The sequence below is a fragment of the Anastrepha obliqua genome, chromosome 1 (genome assembly GCF_027943255.1).
Source record: "Anastrepha obliqua isolate idAnaObli1 chromosome 1, idAnaObli1_1.0, whole genome shotgun sequence".
Lineage (NCBI taxonomy): Eukaryota > Metazoa > Arthropoda > Insecta > Diptera > Tephritidae > Anastrepha > Anastrepha obliqua.
Window position 1 is genome coordinate 124,544,258 of NC_072892.1, and position 22,170 is coordinate 124,566,427.

The window sequence follows — 22,170 nt, forward strand, 5'->3', positions numbered from 1 at the left end:
AGTTTTTGCAACCTCTTCTTGCGTTTGAGCCGGATCTTGATCGAGCAATTCCTCCAATTCGGTATCCATGAACTTTGGCGGCGCACCCTCGCGTTCTTCGTCTTCCAAGCCAAAATCACCACTTTTAAAGCGTGCAAACCACTTCTGGCACGTTCGCTCAGCTAGAGCATGCTCACCATAAACTTCCACCAAGATACGATGACTTTCGGCTGCTTTTTTCTTCATATTAAAATAATGAAGAAGAATTCCCCGCAAAAACACATTATTTGGCACGAAATTCGACATTTTCAAGTGTGGTAAAAATATTGTTGTTTACGCTTCAAATAAAAAACTTATACTGACGTTTGTGCCTTACGACAGTAGCTCTCCAATGAATGTTTGGAAATGTGGATCGATGGAATAATAATCAAGTTACGCCATCTGTTGTAAAACCGCACGAACTTATCGATAGACCTATTATCAAGTTTTGGTGTTCATATATTCAAAAAACTTGCAAAGTAGAGGAAAGTGACCGAGCGAAATGACATATTATTTTGAGAGGGAGTTGCAAGGTTTTTCTGGATAAAGTTTTACTTGTAAAAATTTGTACGTGAGAAAAACAGCTGATCGCAAAGTAAAAACAAACACGAATTAAAATTGGCGAACTGCAATTGCTAATGCAATGTTCTTCATCTGACAGCGATGATGAAATGGAAAAAATGATTGTGGACAAAATAATGTATGATGCTATGACGCTTGTTATTTTGCATTTTATTTGCTTTATTTTTTTCATTCAATACGAGGTAGCTTAACTGAAAAAATGTTTACTTTTTCTGATTTTTTAACCAACGATTTAATCAGCTAATTCAAGTTGCAAATTGTTGCTGGTTTTGCGTTTATGTACTTTTTTTGATATTTTTCTCTTTGAGAGCAAATTCAAGAAAATTGAGTTTCTGGCAAGTTACTGGATAATTTTGACATGAACAGACCCAAACACATTTGTCACTTGTGAAATAGACAGCTGCAGTAAACATTTAAACAGGCAAGCACCGGAGCGCGTAAAAGTCAAAATAAAGATTTCCCTCACTCGAAATCTTTGTTTTTGTATTTTGTAAAAAAGTTATTCAAAAACAAAATCGGATGATTAATTTTGTGCCACCTTATATGTATATCTATGATGTACAGAATTCGCTTACAATATTCGCATTCTTCTGGCGAATGCGCTCCACATTCAACTTATCCTTGATAATGTGCATATTCAGGATGTCGCGTAACCTCTCACGATTTCTATAAAGAAAAACAAAACGTAAGAATACAAATTTTATATTATTAAGGGCAAGTAAAGGGATTTCTATAGAATAGTATTAATTTGTATTGTTCCCCGTAAGTTCATAGCGTTTTTATATTTTCTTTTATTTGGCAGGATGTTTGCTTTTGGCAAAGGTTTAGTATTCATTTGATGGAACTCTTTCTGCCCTACAAAACTATGTTATTTTGAATTATTTAATACTTTATTAGTTTTCAGGCTTAGAAACGGAATACCGATAAGGCAAAAAATCCACGTTTTCGACACCTCCTTTTCTTTGCTTTTCATCGAGGTCAGAAGCTGCCGAAGCAGCCCGGAACATTTGCGACACGTGTGCAGAAGGTGTCATAATCGAAATGGTTTGTATGTCAGTATGTTTGTGTCATCGGTACAAATATAAGTTTCGAACAAAGAGCTAATATCGAATTTCGTTTTAAAATCGGTAAAACGTTTACCGAAACATTTGAATGGATGAAAAAAGTTTATGGCGATGATTGTCTATATCGTGCCAGAGTTCATGAGTGATTGACACGTTTCAGAGATGATTGTGAGGACATAAATGAAAATGAACATACGCCGCCCAAAATCAGTATCTCTGAAAACTCCATCGAAATTGTTCTTGAATTTATTAAAAATGAACCAAAATCATCATTGAAATTCATGGAATCGGAGTTGAATATCTCCAAAACATCGATTTGTCGCATTTTAACTCATCATTTTGGATTACGAAAGGTCTGTACACGTTACATTCCGCGCAAGTTAATTGAGGACCAAAAATTGCTCAGAAATCAACTTTCGAAAGACTTCATTGAAGAGGCGAGAAAAGACGAGTACTTCCTTTAAAACATTGTAACTGATGATGAAACGTGGTGCTGCCAACGTGAAACTGAAACGAAGCTTCAAATTGTCGAATGGAAGGCCCCTGACGTCATCACCCATAAAATCGCGCTTGAAGAAGTCAAAAATTAAGTCGATGCTCATTTGTTTTTACAATTCCAAGGCTCCTGTGAAATCTACCTATTCGGAAAATTGCATTTGGTCATGAAAGGAAAACGTTTGCGTCCGTTGAGGCCATCCAAAACCAAAAGGCTTGTACCGACATCCTGAAGGACATTCCGGTCATAGATCTGAAATACTCTTTCGAAAAGTTTTTAGATCGCGCAAAACAGTATATCTTGGACAGATGAGACTATTTTGAATAAAAAAAGTCGAAGTTATGAGAACAAAGCTTCTGTCGTTTCTATTTTAGCTCAATCTTATTTATTTTGGAATTCAACTTGTATATTGCCCAGCTACACCGCATGAATGAGGCTATTCGACTGAAAAGACCTCATCGACATGATCAAACCATACTCCTTCACGACAACGCCAGGCCTCATAATATACAAGTCGTCGCTGTGTTCTCTCGACCTTGTACCGGCCAATTACCATCTTTTCCGCTCCTAGTTAACGCATATGAAGGGCGTTACCTTCGATAACAAAGAGGTCCTTAAAAACTGGCTCAACAACTTCTTTGACACCAGACCAGGCGATTTTCGCCGGAACAGCATCAACAAAGTGGTCGAGAGGTGGGAAGAGGTTGTAAACCGCAACGGCGAATATATAATTGATTAACTTATTGATATAATTATTGTTTTTGTTTTCATTGTCTTCGGTAAAAACGCTACGAATTTATTCCCCAAGCCCAGTATATTCAAATTTATTTTGACGTTTATAATCGTGTTTCATGTAGGGCTATTTAAACGTAAATTTTCAGCACCCTAAGGCGTTGCTCAATGCGTTGAGTAGTGAGCAAAACAGTGGAATATTAGCTTAAAGCTCTAAGTATAAATTATCACCTTATGAGGTTTTGTACATCCTTTGCCTCCCAAGCATCGTTGCTAGGCGCTAGAATTGTAATCTCGCCTAAGTTGCTAATATCAGTTAATACCTCGCCGCCATTATCCATAATTACGTCATAAAATTTGCGTAGAGCACCATTTTCATTGTCCTGTGCGGAAAAAATAGAAATTATTTAATGTTTATATATACATTTGCATATGTATGTATATAAGTATATGTAGCAGTTTTGGCATAAAATTTAGATTATGCTATCATCTATATACATATACATCCATAGGAATATGGGTGCTACTTTATGATATGACACTAACAAGCATACATACTTTTAGATGAGTGGTTATATACTTGTAAATTAAATAGAGAGAAATAAAAGTGTATGTTTTATACATAAATATACATAGGAGTAATATAGTAAATACATAGGCATTTGAAGATATAAATCATTTTATAGCAGGATTATAGTGAATGAGTATTAAATACGAATATCGACAGTAGAGTTCAAAAAGTGGGGAACAAGTACAATACAAATTGAAATTTTTCGAAATGAAATGCCGAGAATAACTGCACTAAATATTAATTTCTGATCAATGATTATACATTTGTATGTGTGTGGATAGTTCTAAGCAAGGTATGTATTTGTATTTGTAAGTTATAGTTATTATATAATAATGTGCAGGTGTTAGACGATGTCGACGTGCTGTGGGTCAAGAGAATTGGGTTTAATGAGATGAATTCGTTTTTTCTGATATTTTTTCATATATTTAAATGTATTACTACTGCTTGTAGTAAATAAAGTTTTTTTAGAAAAGTACAGTTAATTCAAAAAATTCTTTAGCTTTTGGTTTTACTTTTGCAGTAAATGCCATTTTGCTTAAAAATAATTTTCAAAGTCAAAAAAGTACTAAAAGTATTAACAATTCTTGCTGTTTTCTACACCAGTGATAGATTTATATAACGGGTGATTTTTTAGCTATTATCTTTTTAAACAGTTGGTTTAAACAGCTGACGCACGTTTCGTGTTTTGTTTCACTGTCAAACATCTTCAGTTTGGTCTATAATTTAACCATGAATCGTCTTACAAACGAACAACGCTTGCAAATCATTGAATTTTATTATAAAAAGAAATTGAAATTGAATTGAATTTTAAAATACAGCTGGTGCAGGAATTGAAGCCGAACGACCTACCGCAAAGCAGAATTTTTGGTGAATGGGCTCTTGGAAAGTTGGCCGAAGATCCACTTTTTTATCGAAAAATTTTGTTCAGCGATGAAGCTCATTTTTGGATCAATGGGTACGTAAATAAGCAGAATTTTCGAGTGAAGATCAACCAGAAGAATTGCAAGAGCTACCAATGTATCCAGAAAAGGTCACAGTTTGGTGCGGTTTATGGGCTGGACGTATCATTGGACCGTACTTCTTCAAAGATGTGGCGAATCGTAACGTAACTGTGAATGGTGAGTGTTACCGTGATATGAAATGATATCCAACTTTTTTTTGCCCAAAATGCAAGAGCTTGACTTGCATGACATGTGGTTTCAGCAAGACGGTGCCACATGCCACACAGCACGCATAACATTGGACTTGTTGGGAGGCGAGTTCGGTGAACATTTTATTTCACGTTCGGGACCTGTCAATTGGGTACCCAGATCGTGCGATATAACGCCTTTAGATTATTTTTTGTGGGGCTATGTTAAAGCTCATGTCTATTCAGACAAGCCTGCTTCAATTAACGCATTGGAAGACAACATTAAAGCATTTATTTGTGAGATACCGGCCGAAACATTGGAAAGAGTATGCCAAAATTGGACTAAGCGGATGGACCATTTAAGCGAAGTCGCGGTCAACGTTTGCATGAAATAATCTTCAAACATTAAATTATATGGACTGTACTATCGATTTAAATAAAAGTTTCATGCATTTTTCTGAATTTTACGTGTTTTTTTGAAAAACTTTCCTATAGCTCTTAAAAAATCACCCGTTATTTTAGATTAGTTCGGCTATCAGCAGGACCAAATTAAGAATGTTTACCTACCGCGCAGATTAAATTTTCCGCCCCCTTCAATAAATTATTAGTTAAAATGGGTGAATAACAAGAACTAACAAAATAATAAATGGAAATAACGGGTCATTCAAGAGTGACGACTAGATGTTAGTAGTGAATAATTCCTAGACGGTGCCTGCTTTTTATTTCATCTTTGACATTTGTGAAGTAAACAGACATACAATTTTACTCGATGAAAGTTATTATGTAAATTGTTGATCTTTAAGAACAGCAAAATCCATGACTTTTTTGGTGGTAAAAATCGTCCAATTAGCCGTCAATTCAAATTTCAGTGAAAAAATTTCAAGAAACTGTTTCTGTCGAGTTTAGAAAAATTACCGGTAGATCAAAAACTGGACATTCATGGAATTTTCGTGAGGTGATTTATTACGATTTTCGACGTGGATTATCAAAGCAGGAGTAGCTTGACCAACCTTCTTCGACTTTCGTTGTTAAAGCATCACACTTAACCACTGTGAAACTCGGGTACAACGTGGAGGATGAATTTTGTGAAGGCCGTCCAAAAACGGTTGCCTTGCCAGAAACTCTGTTGCGCGTCAATTGATAACGCAAGATCGTCATGTGACATATCCGATCAAGGTCATCAAGAAAATGTTTTCTCGTTGGATACCGAGACATGTTGACAATTTCCCGAAAAATAATTCGCGTAAATTGGTGTAAAACATGGTTAACAAATTCAGCCACGGTAGTTCAAAGCACGCCTATGACATCGTAAAAGGTGACTAATCTTGGCTCTATGCATATGAACTGGAAACAAAACTGCACTCTTATACTTTCTTCCCAAGACGAGCTTAATCTAACAAGGTTGTTCGCACAGAAGAAGGACCTCAAAGCAAATAGTCGCCTGTTTTTTTCAGAAAATCAGGTCATGTCCGGATTATGCCACTAAAGAAACTTAAAACAGTCAATTCTGTGGGGTACACAACCATTTGTTTGCCAAGAGAATTAGGGAAAATCGACCGCCGAAGAGGAATCATTCTTCACCAAGCCAGTGTGAGCTCTCACGTATCGGCGCACATAAGAACATCATCGGCTCCTATAGAACATCAAAAATAAAATGCAAGATTACCGTTTTTCAACATCAGAAGAAGGCTTTAAATAGCTCGTTTCAGTGGTGTCCCCTTCTGAGCGGCAAAAATGCTTTGAAAAGTGGTTTAAGCGAATGCAGATGTGTATTGGCATTCAAATAGAATATTTTGAAAAGCAATAAAGCCATTTTCGTTATTGTTTTACTGTGCTTTCATTATTGGGTTCAAAATATTCAAAAGTAATCCTCGTAAAATAGATCTGCCCCTGGTTCTAGGACTAATTCGAAAGCGCTTCTTCAAATGTTGACTATAATCGACTACACCACATCTTTTTCTTAAAATTTTTTTCTACTACCTGGAAGCTCTGGTCGTTAGCTGTAATCATCATAATCTTGGCATTACAGTCCGGGGTGGATCATTCCCTCCTCATAATACGCCTCCATTCTTTTCGCTAGTCCGCTTTCACTCTATGTTGTGAGATTTTTATCTTTCGTTTCTCGTCTTCTACGTCAGGGTTTGCTTCAAATAATTACTTTTTTTGTCGTTCTTTCGCAGCTCATTCTTAAAACGTGTCCATACCACCGCAATCTTTGGGATTTTTAAAACATGAGCTCGTGGTTATACCGTATACGGTAATGTAACGTCTTGTAATCGTATAGGACCGAATATTCTTCTAAAGAAGGTAGGCAGGTGAAATGGTTGAAGTGCCCATCTGGCACTCCTCAAGTAGCGCCGTTTTGATACCATTATAAGACTTCCAATAGGCAGATATCTACAGCCAGCCATATATGGTATAGTTTAGGAGATTGATTGGATTTAGGTTGGCGTATTCTTCTAAGCATTTTTCTTTTAAACCGCATTAGTAAATTCACGTCATTAACTTTAAGGATCCTTGTTTCACAGCCATAGGTGAGAACCGATCTTATTATAGTTCTGTACATCTGGAGTTTATATTCCTTTGATATCAATGAAGACTTCTTCATGAGTTTGATATGGCCAAAGTATGTTATGTTAGCTGCCTATCCTTATTTATGCTGAGTACTACGCCTAAGTATTTAAACTCTTGCATGAACTCAAAAACATAACTTCCGATTCTGATGTGACTACTTGAAAACATGAATGCGCATAATCTGGTTAACATATCTGTATATTATTTACCATTCTTAAGGCACAAATTCAGGTTTTATTAGGTTTATTTGCAAAATGTGATTTGGTGTAGAAATCAGAAGTATTTTGTAAAACCAAAATATATTAAATTTTATTTATTTTTAATTTGTGTTCATATTAGGTTTATTATAAATATTAGTTGATTAAGATAAAGTTGCTGCATTATATATTTTCACAATAATATTTTTTTACATCTATATTCAATACATTCTTCAAGTATAAATTTTATTCTCCTTATCATTTTGTTTCCATTTTCAAGCATACGATTTATTGATACATAATACATGGATTTTTATTAAATTTTTTTTTTTAATTTTTGTTTGTTTTTTGCAAATGTCGTACATACTTACGTTCATCAACTACGCGTTTGCGAATTGTTGTGGTAATGAGTTTTGATTTTGGTAGTGTTTTGGATTTTGTGTCAAACGACAGAGCAGGCAGAGCAGCGACAGAAACATTTAGAGGTTTAAGGTCGTTGCACGGAGAGATGCCATCAGCGTACGAGTTGCCGACAACGTCAATAAAATACACAATCAATTGAAATTCAATTAATTTTTTTTCTTATTTTTGTTTATTGTTTTTGGGCGTTCTAAAGATTTTGAAATAAGTATGTTTCGTGCAATGTATTTGTGTTAGGGTACTTGGTTGCTGTTGCCCTAAATGTTTCGCACAAAATGCAACGCTTAGGTATGTATGTATGTGTGCTGATGTTCTGCCTTTTCTAATTATTTGTTACTATGCGCATATTCGTTGGTAGCAAGCAAGACAAAATGCATATTTGGCATATTTGACTAATGCAAAATCTTAAAATTTTACTACACTACATACATACGTACATGCAATAGATAGAAAATTCACGGAGAGAAGAAACAGAAGAAGCACTGAACTAAAGAACATTAAATGCTACCCGTCAGTAAAAGTACTCGAAAATTGGTCCATAGAAACAATATTACACTTTCTGGTTTGTGAAGGACCTCCTTGATGCGTTTGTTAGAAAATGAATTTTTAGAGAGAGCTGCTCTCTTTGGCAGAGTTCTCTAATGTTTCCAATAACAAACGGTGCATGGTTGAGACGCATCGGAGTTATGACGGTGGTTTTCGTAAAGAAACATTTCTCGATTGTATGCATATTTTGTATTTGTTGTCTAACTGTATGTATGTATGCATGTATGTACGTATGTATGAAGAAATGAGCATAAAGCAGCTTCGCATGCATATTTTGCGTGTTTTTTACGTGCTTCAACGAATAATTTGAGAGAAACTTTAACTCTACTTTTTAAATTAAAAAAATTGTGAAAATTATGTAAATGCGAAAAAAACTGTATCTCAAAAGTGGTCTAAACAGAACTTTACTTTTTACTTTATAAATGCATGCATGCAACACCCCTTACTTTTCATCGATGTCTCTTGAATCACACTACTCCTGAATACGAAATGAGTGTCCTGATAAAATTAAAGCTCTACTATTCTCCAAAATCTTTAAACTCTATTTAACTTCAGCTCAACATCAGTTTCGGTTCGTATATAGCTGAAATGGTGGAAGCACCACTCTGGTACTCTCCAAGTAGCAATAAAGCGCCGTTTTGATACCATTTTGAGACCTCCAACAGGCAGATATCTATAACCAGCCAGAGCTGTTGATGTAATGGAGAAGATTGATGGGACTTAGATTGGCGCACTGCCCCAAGCTGTCGCAGAAAAGAGCACTGAGTGACCTTAATCGTCAAGCTGCCAACTCTGGACATTTACAGGGAAAGTGCTCAACAGTCTCCTTCAGCTTCTGCTTCGCTTTTCCGCATGACCGGTAAACACAGTCGTTCCCACGACAGTCGGTAACTGGAACGACCCGGTTTTATATCCGGCCAAGAACTGTGATTTCAGCAACATTCCCCACACATGTATGTATGGGAGATGTTTATCTTAACAAGAACAACAGTTACAAGTTTGGAAATTGAATGGCGTGGAGTCTCCAGGACTTTCTGAGTCCACCACCTATTATACTGGGGTAGCAGGGTTTTCGAAATAGCACATGAAGAAATGGAGCTCCATCTGCCCTGTGTTTTTGTTTTTTTTTTTTTGAGAATTAAGTTGTGCAGTTCCCCTTTAACAACAGTCAAGGGGCTGCTGATGTCTGGGTAGGATACCACTGGGACCAATTCAGTCGACCCCTTCCTGGCGAGCTCATCAGCAACTACATTTCACTCTATGTTCCTATGTTCTAGAACCCAAATCAGAGAAATGTTACCTGCACACCCATGAGATTTGATCTACTCCTTACTGGAGTTGACACGTCAACATCAGTCCACTTCTCTGTTGTTGTTGTTGTTGTTGTTGTTGTTGTAGCAGGATAAATATTCCCCATACTTACATACGGGGAATGCTGCTGGAGTGACAGCCCTTGGCCGGATATAAATCCGGGTCGTATCGGTAACGTAGAACCGACTGTCGTAGAAACGAGTTCACTATTCCCTTATTTTTTACTTCCGTGAATAGATACACCTACTCGTATATACAAATATGGGTCTAGGCATTCACAGTTTAAGGCCTTTAATCTTGTCAAGGGCAAAGTTTTGTACTTGCTGTTACTAAAACATGGCTCCGAAGTGAATCATTGAACCATCCCATCTGGTGTTTGTATAGACGTAGAAATGCGATTTTCCGGACGTCAAAATATAGCAGTTAGCTGTGAAAGCTCGTTATTGCTGAAAGTCTTCTGTGACCGAGTAACCGAGTGAATGGAGTACCCTAAGCATGTTGAGGCTGGACGTGGGAGGACACAGAATTTTGAAGAGCGACAACTATCATAATAATTATGGCTTTGGAAGAGAAGTCGAAAATGTATGACTTTCGAATCTTTAGATGGTATAAGTGGCATAGCATCACTACTATCTGCATCTTCTAGTGGTAGAGGAGATTCGAAGTGGACCTTCTATACTGTCCCAAAAGGCGTAGGGAAATACGTTTTTCTTTTTTATGAAGGAAAGTAGGACACAGATGAAATCGTTTGCGGCACCAGTAAGGGATATCCCTTAATTTTCCAGTCACAGAAGGGAAAATCGGAAGATATCCAAAATTGGTGGTGATGCGTTATAGCCGTTTAGCAAACAAGCAAGCACCATCATTCCTTGCTTAGTGAACAACTGCATAGAAGCTAGAAAGGAATGGAAGTGTGTTTGATGCACAACAGCAGAGAAGTTGGCACCATATCCAGAGAGGAGTTGAAGTGTGTGCTGGCTGTCGAGCTTTTAGGAGTGTAGTCATGCAGATCCCATGACTTCTCCCAAGTTGCGAAAGTGTTTCGTGGCACAGCAGCACAATGTACAAAATGCAGAGGTGCGGCCAAAATCGGACCGTTAAATGAAACTCAGCAACTTCGAAGGAATCAGCTGCTTTGTTTACGAAAAAACTTGCATTGTGTTGGTAATATACGAAAAAAATTAACGCAGTCTTGATTGGACGAATCCCTGATGATGTGACAATTGAGGTTACTCTCACAATTTTACTTCGGATAGCCAATTATTACCCTATTTGCATCGGAAATATGCTTTTTATCTAGAAATCGGACTTTGCAAGGGAGTATTGTGAGTCTCAAGAAACTCTATGTGCCTAAGATCCCTCAGATATTCTACGAGCATCAAGTCTGGCCGATCTATTTTTAATTTTTTTATATCTTAATTTTGATACATGAATTATCTTCTTGAAGTGTCTCTTTCTTAGAATATCTGTTTCTAGTGTTTTCAGACTTAACAGCCTTACTTGAATTCCTACTGAAGAATTCCCAAAATTTTCCTAAAAGTTTGGCATGCAAGTTCAGCATTCCACCATGGTATTGGCTAAATTGGATGATTTTATAATTCATCGATGAATGAATTGAAAATATAGTACATTTTTCCAAGCTTGAAATTCCATTTGAAATTTTATTAAAAATGCGTTAACTATATTTTATTAAAATTTTAAATTATGACTATGTTTCTAGGCGTTTAAAGCAAAAACAAATGTTTATCAATATTTGTCATTTGCATGCGTGAAATTTATTAATTTTTAGATATTATTTGTTTGTTTTATGTAGTTAGTCACATGCACTGGTGGCGAAAACTGAAGCAACTAAAAATATAGTCTAATGGTTCATAATACTACTTGACTAAGCCTTTTACGCGTTCGGACCTCATAAAAAGTATATTAAAACAAAGTTTCAAATATTGGAGGAAAAAAATTGTTTTTCAACTTAAGATTATCCGATATATAGTATGTAATTAAGTACACCCTGTTGGTACATTTATATTTTTTGCAAATGGCGTCGTACGTCGATCTTTATTTGACATCTGTGAATTAGGCAGCTGTATTCTACAAACAGACGAGCACGAGACGGAGTGCATAAGGGTCAAAATAAATATTTCTAACATTTTTTTCAAACGGTGGAAGGCTGTCGCTTCAATGTACCGTGACAACGATAACAACAAATAATTACCAAAATAAATTACTTGCAGTTTTAGAAATATAATTCGAAAAAATATTTAGTTCTTTTACATTTAGCTCGAACAGATATAGGGTTTTTTAATATATACAGAAAAGTAATCCTATAAAATAAACGAATTTAACGAAAGCCTTTGTGGCCCAACAGTGATCTTAGTTGCTTTAACTTTAAACACCAGTGTTTGTATGCATGTGATTATATTGTGTATGTATTGTAAATGTATGTGAGTATATATTATATATGTATTTTTATGTAATATTTATGTATTTTATATATGCAGGTATATTTTGATGACTTTGCGTTTTACTTATACATAGAGTACTGTTTGAAGTAATTACCTTAAAGGACTAAAATGTTTGAATTGTTGAATGAGATTCCGGAACGTTGCATACAACAAAAACGAAAAAGGTCACAAATAAAAACCAAAACAAAAAACATTCGGCAGAGAAAAGTACAAAGAAAATACAGTAGTCAATATCGTTTTCTGCTCTATCACAACAATCACATCAAACAAATGAGAAACTAAATATTTACTAATAATAAATCGTATATGTAGTAGTACATGAAATGCCAATGCTTGATTTGTATTTGTACAAGGCTGATGGGATTAATTTTGTGCTTTTTTTGTTTGTTTTTATTTGTCTGATAACGAAATGGGCGTAATGCACAATTTATGGAAATCAGAAAATTAAATAAAACGCTTTTTTAATAGCAAAACGAGATGCAAAGTCTGGAAAGCTTGAAGCAGGAACCAATTGCAGAGCATGTGAAAACTAGCGGTGCAAAAAATTAAAGGCAACTGAAGGGGAAACTCAAAGTATACAAATAAGTGTTAACAGTAAAAGTCAGGAGTAAACATTGATGCAGATGGTACTCAAGAGAGTGGTTTAAATAAAAGGTGAGAGAATTTTAATTCGAACAAAAACTATTCAATTTTGAAGTGGAACACAAAGCAAAGAAATGCTCCTCCAATTATATATATGTATGTAGTTTTTTGCAATTAAAGCTACAAATATCCAATGCGATGCGTTTTCAGTGAAAATATTAATTATGTAGATAGGTATGTACGTATGTATGTATATACATATGTACGTAAGTATGATTGAATTCTGATTTTGTGTGATCTTTCTAAGCTAGAATTCGTATTTAACCATCCGTTAAACACCTTTTTTTGAGCACCCGGATCTGGCCTTTTTTGTCTTTTTTAAAAGGTTATATCCATAAATCGATACAAAAATTAACTTTTAAAAAGCTACGTGGAAGCTCAAGTCGTTAGCAATAATAGAAATATGTTAAATTCATTTCCAAAGACGAAAAAGCCAGTTTGGCCAGACTCGGGTGCCCAACGGAAAGCTAATACACAATTATGGCAAAGAACCAAGGTCAAAAGTAGCTGCCGCAACCTAATGGGTTGAACATTTTTTTTTAATTTGGAAAAGGCGAGCCAAGAAGCGCCGAGCGAATACTAACTACTAAAACTCAGGCTAAAAGCCGATTGTATTCAAAGCTCTGGAAGTGGTATATAATCAAGGAGGAAAGGAGAGAAGTGACAGAGAGAAACAGATAGGATAAAATAGAGAGAGAGAGACAGAGATAGCAGTACTTTCAAAACACACGACTGGCTTTTCTAGGTCTTCTTATAAGGTAATGCCTCTTTGGCGCTCCAACAACACTGAATACATCCTTTCCTCTCAGGAATCATTTCGCTTGCATTTTGACCTTGTAGTACCTTGATTCGCAAGTGCTACTGCCATGCAGTTTCCTTCAATGTTCCTACAACCTATGATTAGGAGCTTGTGAATGTATATGAATCTATGTGAGTGGTTGCAAAGTTTAAATCTTCACATATTTGTTTTTGTTTTATATTTAAGCTGCTCTAATTCGATATGATGCTGAAGTGTTGTGCAGGTGAAGATGCATTTCAATGCGTGTGGTGTATGCATATGTGTATGTGCGTTGTGAATGAGTGTTGGTAAAAGATATTTTTAAGAGCTATGAAATAGGGGAATAATGACTGTTATCGCTTCCACTTCTGCAAGCGTAACCCTATTTTTTACGAAATTTTGAAGAATCACAAATATTCCAACAAAATTCTCTCAATTCTCTCAGCCAATTCACCGCTGATAGGCATAACACCAAAAGTGGAGCGAGTGTGACATTTTGACCGTTAAATTGGTTGATATATGAGACGACTGTCTAATGACGAGTGGGGTGATCGATGCTCAGAATTGTTTTTCATAACAAAAGTACAACGTTTATTATTTTTGTATACTTACATCGCACCCAAAATTTTTTTAAAATAAAATTTATATTTTAAAAATTATTTTAAAATAAAATTTTGCTTTTGATTTTACATCAAACCGAAAACGAATTACAAAATTGCAAATTTGCAAATTCAAGTTCGAGGTAAAATCAGACTATGGGGTTTTTTTTATTTAATTATTCTGTTTGTTTCTTGTTTTCAGATAACTTTTTCTAATTTTTGTTTTGTTTGTTTTTGTTATGCATTGAAATTCAAATGATGATATACATACATATACATATAAAGTAAATATGAAATTTAAAGAGCGATTAATGCAAATAATATATAAGTAATAACTGATTTGTATAGCGAGTTTTTTTTTAATATTATTGCAGAATTTATTCGGTGTGCATTCGCTTCGATCGTACGAGAAACCAGTTCAAGTTGATGACAACTCATTTACTTTTTTTTCGAGCCGGTTCAAGTCGGACCAAAACTGTACACTGTGCCTGTGCGCAGGTATTTTAGGAAAATAATTTAATGCATTAAAGGGCAATAAAACGTTTCGAAAAGCTAAAACAAAAAAAAAAAGCAACGTGCTTGGTTGAAACACAATAACTCGAAAATAACTTATTAAATTCATTAGCTTGACTGCATTCGTATGCACTCACCCTACACGATGGAATACTATAATACAAGTACAATTATACAAGATTTTGTTGAATATTCTCTTTATCGATCGTAAAACGATTTAAAAAAACAGTGCGGAAATACAGCCTGTGACAAACAAAATACATAATACAAATTTTTGATCAGTTTTGGCCATTTTTGACTACCTTTGTTCCCGTTTTTTTTTTTAATGGTCTTATAAAAATCATATGAATTCAATTTTCAAATTTTATACAAAAATTAAAAAAATCCCCAAAAGCACTTGGTTTCTATTTGGAATTTTTAGAAAGATTTTTGGTATGCAGTTTTATGCTAATTAAATTTTAGATTTTTTATAACTTTTTTCTCTTACAGTTTTGCGCACTTTCTCCATAACATATACACGTCATTACTGTCACTTGCTTCTTCGGACTGAGTAGAGAAATTATCAGTAAAGTCTTAGCTCGACGAACAGAACCTTCATTTTAGGTTTAAACCAGCGAATTTATACCAATTTACCTGATTTTTGATTTTTTTTACAGGTCTGAAATTGTTTTTTGTTGATTTGATTGTTTTATATTTGGAAGTATATAAAGTTGATATTCAAAGTATATCAGAACGACTCGGATTCATATCCGTCCAGGAATTTTTTGCACTATTACAGCCATAAAGTAGTATGACTGTCAATCCCAAAGCGTTAAAACTCTAATCTTTTATGTTGCTAATCATTTTTCGAATTATCAAGCTTCAACTGCGGCTACAAATAAATATTTCAGGATAAGGCCATAATAAATAGTGCACATTTAGTACGGATAGAGATCTCTAAAGTCTAAAACTCCATTTTCTTTACTTCCTGCTAAACACATTTTCGTTTCATTGGATGTCTGTTAAATGTACGGGTATACGGTAGTGAAATGTTAACAGACAGTTCATGCAGCGACTAACATTTCACGACAGAGCTGATTAACAAATATGCATATAATATTTTCATTGCTAGTATTATTGTTTTAATACAATATGTTGCGACGGAATTCCCTTGTGATCTTCAACTTAGTCCAAAAGAATTACAACTTCTTTGGTAGTGTAGTTGCCGTCGATGGTTCGTTTACATTTAATTTTTTAATTTATTAAAAAACAACCGAAATTTATGGGTTTCTTGATTTTAAACAGCTGATTTGTTTTGTTTTCTTCGCTCTACAGAGCTGATATTTATTCACTACTTTTAAATATACATATGTATGCACATACATATATTTGACGAGCTATTGAGAACACGATATCCAATTTATTCGTATCGTGTGGGCAATCCGATCTGTCTGTTTTGTATTGGGTCACTTTAAGCGCCTCCGTTTACTTTTACAGTGCCAATTCTCCAGAGAGCAAAATACTGGAGAGTGGCTATCTTATCTCTGTTAGAAAGAAATATGTTCAAAATAGTAAATGAGCAGAAAACTTGTGAAAACTTCATAGTTTCATCGTTTTTATTTATATTTAAATTTTTTTCTTATTTTTTACTTTTTTCAGTGCTACTAAACTTTCTGATTTGCATAAGTTCCAATTAGCTGTGTGATTCCGCGCATTTTCCTACTTCCAGCAACTTATCCAACAGAAACAATACGCTTCCCCTCAAAATGAAATCTCAATTTGCTCTCAATTTCCACTACTTTGCTTGGAACGCCAAAAGTTTATATGTAGTCTGTGACAATTACCACAAATAGTCAGAACCTATCAGGTACGCGAATTGACAGTTTAGCAGGAAGTTAAGAAACTGACTCTACAAAGATCATTTTCCAGCTCACTTTACTCTTAATTAACACGGTCGCGTACAGTAAGCATTACCGTTAGGTGCAAAAGTGGATAGCCTTTACTTTAATTTTAATGAAAATTTACGTGAATTCTATAATATTAAAGTTTCAAAGCTATTTACCACTTATTTCACTTATTACAATCATAAATTTATAGAATTTTACGTAAATATTTCATTGTAATGACTGATTCAGCTAGCATATTTAATTTTATTCGAGTTTATTTAAGACGGACTATTGCATGTCTTTATATTTATTTTATAAAATTGTATACCTATTTCTTTAATTTTTCATATGTTGGCAAATATTGGTCAAGTGTTTGAATTTCCACCGACCAAATAAATAAAACAATATAAAATTGTATGTCCTATTTAAATTTCGGCCTTGAGCTCAATTCAGTGTTAAAAATATATTTAAATATAATATCATTTCATATATTATTTTTAATTGAATGCTATTCGAGTAACATTTAGCTGATTGAGAAAACTTATCTGCTTTTCTATGTATGTTATAGCATGCATTATATTAAGCGCAATTATACGATACTGGGAACACTCTTACGAAAAGTGCCTTAACAGATTACCGCAATTCCAACTAATTAACGGAAAAAATCGACTGCCCTTTCTGCACCTCATTCAAGGCATATCAAACTGGCAGCAGCTGGAGAGCAAGAACAAAAAGAGCAGTATTTTGTTTTTGCTTTTGGTCCCTGTAAACCCAAATATTAACAGTTCAGAGTTCCTTAAACAAAGTTTGCCAATTTAGCGATCAAATAAATATGTAAAAAAATCAAAGTTGCAACTCTACTGCTGCTACCTGCTTAATGCGCCTTGACTTCACTAAAATATTATATTTACTGTCAACGAACGTGTTGGGCTACGGTGAACATCTCATTTGACCTAAACTACTTATCAGTGATTATACTCAAGTATTATAGGTTGATACATTTTCTTAGAAGTTAAGATATTTTAATATATATAGTGTACGTATATGATTATTAAAAAAATCATAATTTTTTGTTTAGTTTCGATTAGACAATTAGGGAAAACTAGGTACATATTTCAGTGTTACGTATGTGCGTAAAAAATTTATTTTTATTCTACTATAAATCACTTGGTAAGCAAGTAGAAATAATAAAATAGCCTATTAGCATGGTGGACAGAATTCAGAAGATGTGGTCAACATTAGGTCATTAACCGATCTCAGGATTTTGGAGGAATCAGCTGATTTGTGGACGTAACAGAGGATGCGACAGCGGTTTTTTTGCGACAAAAATGAGATTGTGTTAGGGATATAAGAAAAAATCAGCATAGTCAGCGCTCATATTATTTCATTTTCATCTGAACCATAGACGACTAGATGCAAAACTCGCTCATTTTGTGTCAGAGCGCGCTGAGCAACTCGTTTGAGGACTTGGCAGCACTGCCCAACTCTTGGGCAAATGAACAGCTGATAGACGAAAAGCCAAGCAGCCAGAAATAAGGTTACAAAAATAATTGACGAGAAAATTCGTTTTACGTTAATGTGAAGGTAGGCACATTTCGCAGAAATTTATATTGAAATAAGAGACGGGGGGAAAATTGTATACACAATTAATTAATAAACATTTAACAATAATTACACATAATTAATGTATCTAAATAATATATTATATAATAATTTTTGCCTACATTGCTTGGGTACATACATATGTATATTGTAACATATGTGTATGTAAACCTTATTTTCATTCCCTCAACTTCTGTAGCACTCCATTTTTTTGCATTTCCAGTTTTGTTAATTATGTTTAATATTATTTAATATTTAATATAGTTTGACAGCTCTCGCACGAGAAAAATAATTTCGCATCTAGTCGTCCATTGTCTGAAAGACTGATTGGAAGAGCGTAAGAATATGTGTGAAAAGAGGGGGCAAAATTCCAATGCCGAGTCCCCCATGACGTAGCAAACGAATTTGCTCTCACAATTTTGCTTCAGATGGTCAAACCTTATAATCTATCATTCTATTATTTCTCTATTTGAAATTTTTAAATATATAATATAATATAATATTATAGATACTATTTTTTCGAGCTGGGCTGCTTAAGTGAATAATAAGTTGATGGAATCTTTTAAAACTTCAGGATTTCTTGTGAACAATTTTCACTTCTGTTTTGCTTGTTTTGTATATACATATGTAAGCATGCAGAAATAACCACCAACTAACTCTTCTTTTATACTGTGTAAAAAATTCATAACGATATCGATTTTAGATTTTTCGAGCTATAACGTTCTTAGTTGGTTAAATCAATTGACCTTCACAGAGTTGCGATATGTCAATATTATTCCTTTAGCTGAAGTCCTGTAAACCATTCAGAAGATGGGGATTCAAATACTTAAGCACAATATTGCTTAAATAATAGCCTAGACCATTGGAAATGTGGTGCAAATATGGTTGAAGAAACAGGTTACTTCGGGGTCAGCTGGGTAACTATTTCATTGAAAAATATTGAATAATATTTTTGTAGCATTTTAGAATTTATTCAACTGATGGCTCACCCTAAATCTAAAATCTTTGAACTCATGTTTCAAAAATCATGGAATGGAATGAAATTTAATGGAATTACTTCTTATTTCAGAATTACAACTGCTTCAAGCCTAATGCATTCGAAAACTAAAAAGAAACAGCTTACTTAGTGTATGTAGAGGGGCAAACACTGTTCAAGAAAACAAAGCGTATGGTAAAATTGTAAACTATCTTCGAAGTGTTCGAGAAAGCAAATCCATCCTAGGCTTTGGTACAGACGTCTCTGAACAAGCACTAAGTCTGATTTAGAAAGACCAATGAAGCAGACCGACGAAAGGAGTGATTGACTTGATTTAGGGTTTCGCTAGCACGCGATAGAATAAAAATATTGTCACGATTTGTTGAGCTCTTCTAAAATCATTTTCACAATTTTAAAGCCCATAGGTAAATAGAGAACCCTTACATACAAATTTTAAGCCAAAATATATAAATTGTTCTTAATATTCGATAAAATTTGGAATGTTCTAAAGCACTTTTATCTATGATTTTCCTGTAGTAATCCCGATACCGTACATACATATGTATTAATAATTAATTTTTATTTATTATATTTACTTTATTTTATGTTATTTTTTAATTCTTATAATCTACTGTATTTAGTACTTTAAATATTCACTGTTTTTACGTGGCACTACACGAGCAAATTAAATAAAAAATAATAAAAACTTAATATTGGAAGCGTAAATTTTTATAGCAAAGCATAAGTGCGGCAAATTAATAGAAACGCAGACGAAACTCGATAGCTCTAACCTGATCGAACCATCTGATAAATTTTTGTTTCATAAATCAATAATTGGGCCAATACTCAGTTTATCCTAATATATTAAATTTGTACCAATATTCAATTTGTGATTTTCCTTTGTTCATTTTCATGCTTCTTATTCTTGATGACACAGGTAGCAGTTTAAGCTATCGAGTTTTGACTGTCAATATGTGTATAAATCAGTTTTTGTACAAAGCGAAGCGCAGTAAGCAGCGGTCGTATGCGTAAAGTTAATTTAAACTATTGGGAGTTTACAAAAATTCTCCTTCTAACTCTCTAATAGATGACCTCTGCAAATACATTTATTTGCAGTCGAGCATCTATGTCATAAAACACACTACAGTGTTGAATATCACAACCTCAATTTTAAATCCTAACGGTTGATTACTGCGCTTGTTTGTGTGTTTGATTTCGTCCGTTAAAATATATTTCAATAGCTTTACAGAGGACCAGATATTCTAATGTTGTGAGGCGTGTTATGTCACTTACTAACATGTCGAATGTATGTATGTATGTATCTACACACACACACACGCTCAGGTGTATTATACCTAAGAAATTTTGTTGTGGTACTAAATTTTTATGGTTTTTTTGTTTGTAAAGTGAGTGTTTATTAGATACATCTTTCACACTCGCACGCACACACATACACGTACACATACACGCCTTTTCTACATCCTCTCATTCAATGTGTATGTGTTTGCAATCGAACACCTACCTGTAGGAATTGCGTCACCGTCGAATCAATTATCATTAGTGGCCGATGAATCAGATGCACCACACCATTACGCACCGGAATATTGCCCTTGACAATTTCCGCTAGCACAACACCAGTGGAGTGCTTCGAATCGCCTAAAATAGTATTTGATTTGACGTACACTGAAAGTAAAGAAAAATAAATATTAAGATTATAGTATAAAAGTCGAATTAAAACTGTAGTGCTTTTTGTCATACTTTTGCCGTCCTTTTGTTTGAAGAAACTAACTGTTACTTTGAGATTGTCCTCAAATGCGGCTGTGGTTTGTGGCACTTCAATTTGCGCGGCCGCCGTAAATATTACATTGTTCGGTATGACGTGTCCGTCGATGACTTTGTTGTCCACCAGACTGCTGCGTGTGGTTTGCTGTGACAATTAAGTGACATTTATTGATTAGTGGTTGCAATAAATGCAGCTATTAAATAACACTTTTCTATGTTTGTACATTTGTGATTGACATATATATATATATAAATGTGTATATGTGCACATAATTATGAAATTGGTCCAAGTTACATAATTCTTATTCCGATATATTTAATGAATTTGAATAAACTAAAAACTATTTCTATATTATGTGGCTTTTTTATTTAGAATTTCGTTAGTCTTTATTAACCGATATTAATTATGAATAGGAAATTTTGTGTGAATTTTATACGAAAATATTGTATTTAAAGTTGGAACTGACTTAGACACTTTTCAAAAATTTTTTTTTTATCATTTCGAGCCTTTGAGATGCTTAAAATGTTCCTGAAAAACTGGAGGGGTGTACGCTAGTAAACACTTAATAGCCTAGGCAGCCTGATAGCGTTAATCGGGATTAACTACTTAATTCGAAATTATTTAAGGAATTAAATTTTCACAGGACTAACTACCTTTATCTCTGTCTCTATTCTTTTCTATCTCTTTCTCTGATACTTTTCTCCTTCCCTCCTTGACTATCTACCCTCTTTCGAGAGCTCTAAATACAATGGGCTTTTTAGCCTGAGTGTTTAAGGAGCCACCAAATCTCTTGGTGCTCCTTAGCTCGACCTATTCAAATTTCAAATTCAAGTGCAACTAATGCGAACTGACAAACATTTCACGCATCACTGGAACCCTTACCGGTCACTGGAAGGTAGGGGATCATGCAGCCAGACTCAACCTTCCTTTCAATCCGATCTACAGAAGCTGTCAAGCGGAAGAGGTGAGGAAAGTCTTTCCCCCACTTATGTGAATGTCCAGAGCTAGCTAGGGCAAGACTTCGCTCTTCGGTAAGCCTTTCTTACAGCAAATTAATGAGATCTCAGACATCGAGATACAGAATTTGCTGCTATACTTGGATCTCATAAAATGAATCTGACAAAAAAAAAACTCACACAAGATATCATCACACGAGAACAATGGTAGTAAAACGGTGCTAATTAGGATTATTTCAGTAGAAATATTGAACCACTTTAACAACAATAACAATAATACGGATTGACAACTAGACTTAATTCTCATATTTTAATTGGATTAGAGCAATTTTCGATGGCCACATTGCCGAAAAA

At 34.5% G+C, this 22,170-nt stretch overlaps 1 protein-coding gene across 5 annotated transcripts in view; it reads right to left on the reverse strand.

The window, feature by feature from the left end:
- Positions 1-22,170, reverse strand: part of LOC129235981 (fasciclin-1) — an 88,097-nt gene that overhangs the window by 20,344 nt on the left and 45,583 nt on the right. For all 5 annotated transcript variants that reach the window (XM_054870099.1, XM_054870097.1, XM_054870096.1 and 2 more), the window contains exons 7-10: positions 20,836-21,004; positions 20,600-20,760; positions 3,124-3,275; positions 1,176-1,266 (exon numbers count right to left, since the gene is read on the reverse strand). In XM_054870099.1, the coding sequence (XP_054726074.1) occupies positions 1,176-1,266; positions 3,124-3,275; positions 20,600-20,760; positions 20,836-21,004 (573 nt within the window). The remainder of the gene's footprint in view (positions 1-1,175; positions 1,267-3,123; positions 3,276-20,599; positions 20,761-20,835; positions 21,005-22,170) is intronic.